Genomic DNA, 6,258 nt, shown 5'->3' on the forward strand with positions numbered 1-6,258 from the left:
TCCACTGTACTTCATACTGCACTCAATACATACATGCGGGGCACATTAGTCTTTACTAGACTCATTATTTGGAAAAGAAAATATTTCCTTATCTTCATAATTCTTACATTTGCAATCTTTTGCAAAACGTATTACTTGTTCTTATGAAAAGTTTAATGCATTTGTTAATACTCTCTATGCACTGATAATTTTTTTTACTTCATTTGTTAAAGTAACTCAACCGCTTTGTGTCTACATATTACATAGATTAGTTTTATAATATTGGAGTAAAACTTCTCTTCATACCGTACATAGTTTTCATTTATTTCCCATAAGCCTGTCGATTCATACTGGTCTACAGGCATACCGTGGAGATATTGCAGGTTTTGTTCCAGACCACTGCGATAAAACGAGTATCGCAATAAAGTGAGTCATAATCTTTTTGCTGGCGGAGGCCCTTGCCTCCAACTTGTAAAAAAAATGCCACATCTGTTGAGTGCGATAAAGCAAAGCGCAATGAAACAATGCCCATGTATGTCAAGTAATGCAATATCAGTTTGTTGGTCAGATATATAGGTCGATCTCCCACATATGTTAATTGGAGATAGGTGTGCAATTTCATAGTTTTACCATTTCTTACAGGATTAATAGGCCAGAGATTTCTTTTAAGAAAATGTGCCTCATCTAGTTGTTAACAGAATGTGATTGACTTATTATCTAGCTTGTGAAGTCACTTCTAAGATTCATCCATAATTTAATACATGGAGCCATCCTGAGAGTGAAAATACTTGAATATCATATATAACCTTAAGTTCTTTAAACCTTAAATTTCTGGTATCAACAGAAGTTTGGTTGTTTTCAAAGTGAATAAGGGGACTTTATAAAGCACTGAGTTTTACTACATTTTCACCCTCAGCTCTGGTAGCATTTGGGGCTGGATAATTTTTTTGTCGTGGTGGTCTGTCCTGTTCATTGTAGGATATTTAGCAACATCCCTGGCCTCTATCCACTAGATGCCAATAGCACTGCTGAAAATGTCTACACACATTGCCAGATGTCCCCTCAGAGCAAAGTTGCCCCTGATTGAGAACTACTGCACTAAAGTAATCTTTGGCAAGTACCAAGTATATGTGGTTTCTGATGGTAGTCTTTACTGAATAGATGTAACTGGTTGCTGTTAAGCTGTGAAATATTTGTGCAAACATAATATGAAACTAATCTTTAAGTGTCGCATTACAATTTTTAAAGTACTTTAATATATACTATGTCTTTTGAGACTGAGACAGTCTGATGTGGTTGTTATCACATAGGAATCTGAGAAGTGGGAGCTTCTAGAAACTGAAAGATGAAAGTTTAAGATGGAATACCTAAAATAATCTCCTGAGAGAAAGCAAATGGAGTTCATGAAAAAAAATTTTTTAACCTTTATCTTAACTGCAATTTAAATTCATCCTTGCCCCACACACATCTTTTCTTCTCATCCTGATTTGTTGGGTGCTACGGGAAACAGGTAATCCCACAGGCTCACAGCAGCCCCGTCGGTGGGGCTGTTACCATTGCCCAAGAACTCCGGCTTCCAGGTCCTTCCACGATTACACTGGCTTTGTTCTGCTCCTTAAATTGAAACCACCTAGAAAAAACTGAGTAGGGCGTTCCATAATTTCCTCATTTGTTGCTCAATGGCCTGGAGGTGATAACAGAAAGGGAAACACAGAAACCTAATGAAGCATCTACTTGCAAGGAGTAAATCAAGTACCTTATTATAAACATAACATCTTTTTAAATATCGAACCCAGTTCTAGGAGGTTGTTTTCATCGCCCCCACTCCCCCGGTTTTTATTGATAAGAATTGATTTAATTACAAAATTTGAGATCCTCAAGTGTCCTTTTGTTTTAAATTAGGTTGTTGCATTTGCCCTTATCTCTGACGGCCTTGAAGTTGAAGGCTTTATGGTTATCTGACAACCAGTCCCAGCCTCTGCTCACGTTCCAGACAGACATAGACCACACCACCGGAGAAAAGATTTTAACCTGTGTCTTACTTCCTCAGCTGCCTTCTGAACCAACTTGCCAAGGTGAATTTAAGGACCATATTCTCGTGGCCATGAGAATTAGTAGGAGCTAATGTCTATCCGTAAGACCTCTTACTCTCATGTGGAACTGTATTTTTGTCCAATCTGCCCCTTGAGTCAGTCCAGGTGAGGTAACTGTAGGTCTCCTCTGGGAAGGCAACCCTGCATCTTTGCAGAAAAAGTGCCACTCACACCTGTTTATCATTGTCTGAAATTCCTTAAACAGCCTTTTGGTTTTGAATGATAACTAAAGGTGAAAATACAAATACTGCTGAAAAAAGATAATAGAGTCATTTAAAATCCAAACCGATGGTTTGGAGGATTAGTGTTGAAATACCACCGGCAGTAGAGGGTCTCCCAAGCAGAAGTCCTCAAAGCCACCTTGCCAATCCCAGCCTTGTTAGATGAGCTTTTAAGACCCCAAGAGAAAAATGTGGTAAAATATATTACTAAGGAAAGTAGTATACAACGAGTATCCAACATGTGCAGCCATATCATTGTCATGAGAAAGTTTTTGAAGTTAGTGTCTAGAAAAGAATCATGAAGAAGCACTCTATAAATTATGACATTCTGTAATGAATATTAAATATATTAATGTAGCAGGTATTTTATATGATCTCAAACACAATTATGCATCATTCTTTTTTTTTTTTTTTTTTTTAAAAAGGGCAAACTTTCCCCCATTTTTTTTTTTTTTTTTTTTTTAAAAAGGGCAACTCTGTCCCAGATCTTTTTCTTTTTGTCTTGAATTTTTTTAATTACTGCATAGCAGTTGCCAGTCACAGGAACCCGAGCTCCCTGCTGATGTGTTTTTTGTCATGACAGAGAACCTGCCTCGCTGCGGTGCCCTGGAGAGCCTGGTGAATGATGTCTCTGATGAGGCCTGGAATGAGCGTGCAGTAAACAGAGTCAGTGCAATCCGATTTCTGGAAGATGAAAAAGATGAAGAAGACAATGAAACGGTATGGAAATTGAGATTCTTGGCTCCCAAGGAAGTTCAAAATTTAAAAGCTTTCCAAGATTGAAAATGGCACCTAATAAGGATTTCTTGTATTTTCAAATAGTCTGTTCTCTGTTTTGCCTTTAGCATTTAAGAATTTTTTTTAGAAGACAAAATTAGGTACTTTTAGGTACTGATTCACCAAATGTATATAAGGCAAATGGAACTTTTGTGATTTTTTTTTGTTTGACGAGTTTATGGTGCTTCTTTTACTTTATTTGTGATAGTTTCCCCTCCTGTCTCTACTTTTTTCTTAAAATTAATTGGGAACTTTTTTCTTTTTTGTTGTTCCCAGTGAATTAAGCCTCTTCCCACCTTCTACCCCTCCTTATAACTACATCATACTGACTCCATTCACATTTCATGATGCGACTCAGCTTGCTTCTGTTGTACAGGACTTCTCTCTCTCCTTCAAGTGACCATTCTTCTTTTCACCTCTGTGCAGAGCACTCGTGAGCTTAGTGGGATGACTGCATTTTCATTCAGAAATCAAGAATAGATTTGAAAATACCTCTCCAGCCTTACTTTCATCCACGTTCTCGGCCACCCAAAATCTCCAGGAGTCAGTGACAACTCTTGAAATCTCCCTATAAGTTGACTTTGGCTTCTCAAACTCCTTGCTAATTGAGATTTTCATAAGCAGAGCTTAGAGGGAGTACTTGCAGCCCTCAAAACAAAGGGTGGTTTTTAAATTATTATCTGTAGTTTGTTACTCCAGCTGTCACCAAAATGAGATTTTATCTACTTACAGTAGTAGAGTGCAAAATAGTCATGAGATGTGACAAAATAACCTCAATATAAATGACTGTTTAATGCTTACCTCATAACTTTGTAGAGCGTGATTATTTCCTCAGTTGCTTCATTGCCCTTATCGTGCTCTCACTTTATTAGCCTACTTTAGCTGCTCCTGAAACTCCTGAACAAACCATTTAAAAGATGTAAATGCTGTTTTATGAGCTAAAGAGCATGTAACGTGAAATAATATAATTTTTAAAATATTACCCTACACTATTACTTTACTTCCAGCACTATAGTCTTTATTAGAAGAATGTGAACTTTCTTCAGTAGGTCATATAAATAGCACACACAGTGGCAAAATTAAAAAAAAAAGTCTTTTTCCCTCACTTCCTTTTTTCTTCAACTCCCATGCCTCAAGGGTTGAAGGAAGGCAGAACCACTTTGGGTAATAGTAGAACATTATAGTGATTTTAACTTATAATTTTTTACCCCTTCATCTTTTTCTTCCTCCACACCCCACAATTATATCTTGTAAATCTTTTATTTTTTTTCTCACGGTTCATGAAACTTTATTTTTATCATACACTAATCTCATATTTTAAAATGTATTCTTTTATTCTGAGAGTAATCCTCTGTCTTGACCAGATGAGTTACATGCAACACTTTCATCTTCCATTAACTACTAGTAAGCAGTCAATAAATGCTCATAGCTCCAAAGAAAGCTTTTCTACTCACTCTAACTCATCTTCTATGAGGTGAGATTTGTATTGGAATCCTACCGCTCGGAAGCTGCATGTTTGAAAGAGTAATGGAATAAAATCAAAACACTCATTCACCATTTGTTTTTAGAGAACACTTCAGAGGCGAGCCACCCCACACCCGGGGGAGTTAAAGAATATGAAAAAGACAGTGGAGAATTTACGGAATGACATGAATGCTGCTAAAGGACTGGATTCAAACAAAAACGAAGTCAATCACGCCATTGACCGAGTGACCACTTCTGTGTAGAGTTTCACCTCCAAGTTTTACCTCCCGAGTCTTCCCCTGCTGTTGAGATGTTCCTGGCTTCTGAGGAGCCTCATGCAGCCCTTCGTCTTCACCAGAAACCCATACGTTGTCTCCCCCCGTCGCGTGTTGGGACGCTGCTCTCTCCGGGGAAGTGCCTTACTCTAACCAGTCAACCAGTGGTCTCCTAGTGTGATTTTTTTTCTTTTTCTAAATGTCAGTTGTTTGTACTAAGTAGAATACACTACTGTAAACATCTGATCTTTGTTTTTGTCTTATGTTGGGGATAAGGGAGAGCAGGAAGGGGAATTTTTAGCCTCCTCCCTCCCATAAAGTGCTGGGACATTTTGAATGCAAGTTTTCTTGGACCTACTGATGAGAGATAGTTTTATGTATGGGGAAAAATTGATACTTTTTTAAACCCTTTTGGCAGCTCAGATGGTGTAAATTTAAAAATTTTGTATAGGTATTTCGTAACAAAAGATATGTATTTCTTTTTTGTTATTTTATCTTGAAAACGGTACGTATTTTAGTATTCATGCAGGAAAAAAAAAAGTCCTAAAGTATTTGTTTTTATTTGTACCATCCACTGTGCCTTACTGTATCCTGTGTCATGTCAAACCAATAGTATATAATGGCATCCTTGAGCATCGAGAGGAGACTAGGAATGTGGTACTTTTTAAAGCAGTGTTGGATTTTAATCAGTGATCTACCTGGTGAATTTGTTTTTAACCAAAAAGAAGAGTTACCACTGATTTCTAAATTATATTGGATGACTTTTTTAAAAGGTGAACCAAAGGATCAGGCTGCTAATATTTCATTTCTTACACTTTAACTTTTCATAAATGAGTCTCTTAAAAGAATGCAGTGTCTGATTGTACCTACTCAGAACGCGTGTGCCATTTGTAAAATAAAATAGAGCAGAAAAGCACAAAAAGAGAAAACTGGTTCAGAAATTCAGTGGGTAAATAAATTATGTACTACAAAACAAAGTATGATTTTTACTGAAGAAAGCTTTAAAAGTTTTATATCGATATAAAACCACAATAAAGCAAAATAACCTAACAACCATATTAGAAATTTATTTCTCTTTGTAAGTGCAATTTAATTTGTAAATAGAGTTTGAATCAAAGTGTAACAAAATATCGCTTCAAGTTTTAATTTTAATTCTAATTTAAGGGGTATGGGAGTATGTTTTGTGTTTTCATTGATTTTTTTGTATGATGTGATAAAAGAGAAATGAAAAGTGCCAGTCACTGTGTGGTGTCTAGGAAAATCATGTTGTTGGTAGTTTTTTGTTTTCTCTCCATGAAATAAAGTCACCCTGGACATGAGCCATACAGCTTTTCAAAATTAATGATTACCTTGCGTATTCAAATGATAGCAGGTAGCCAAGTTCTTTGACAGTGAGCTCCCTTCCATTAAATATCTAAACTACCGGTCAGTTTTGAGTTAACTGCCTGA

At 36.7% G+C, this 6,258-nt stretch overlaps 1 protein-coding gene across 1 annotated transcript in view; it reads left to right on the forward strand.

The window, feature by feature from the left end:
- Positions 1-6,128, forward strand: part of LRRC1 (leucine rich repeat containing 1) — a 122,538-nt gene extending 116,410 nt beyond the window's left edge. Inside the window, exons 12-14 of the mRNA XM_011379093.2 lie at positions 1,882-2,054; positions 2,877-3,013; positions 4,639-6,128. Coding sequence (XP_011377395.1) covers positions 1,882-2,054; positions 2,877-3,013; positions 4,639-4,797 — 469 coding nt within the window. The 3' untranslated portion in view covers positions 4,798-6,128. The remainder of the gene's footprint in view (positions 1-1,881; positions 2,055-2,876; positions 3,014-4,638) is intronic.
- Positions 6,129-6,258: the final 130 nt, after the last annotated feature.

This window comes from Pteropus vampyrus, unplaced genomic scaffold (assembly GCF_000151845.1).
Source record: "Pteropus vampyrus isolate Shadow unplaced genomic scaffold, Pvam_2.0 Scaffold353, whole genome shotgun sequence".
NCBI lineage: Eukaryota > Metazoa > Chordata > Mammalia > Chiroptera > Pteropodidae > Pteropus > Pteropus vampyrus.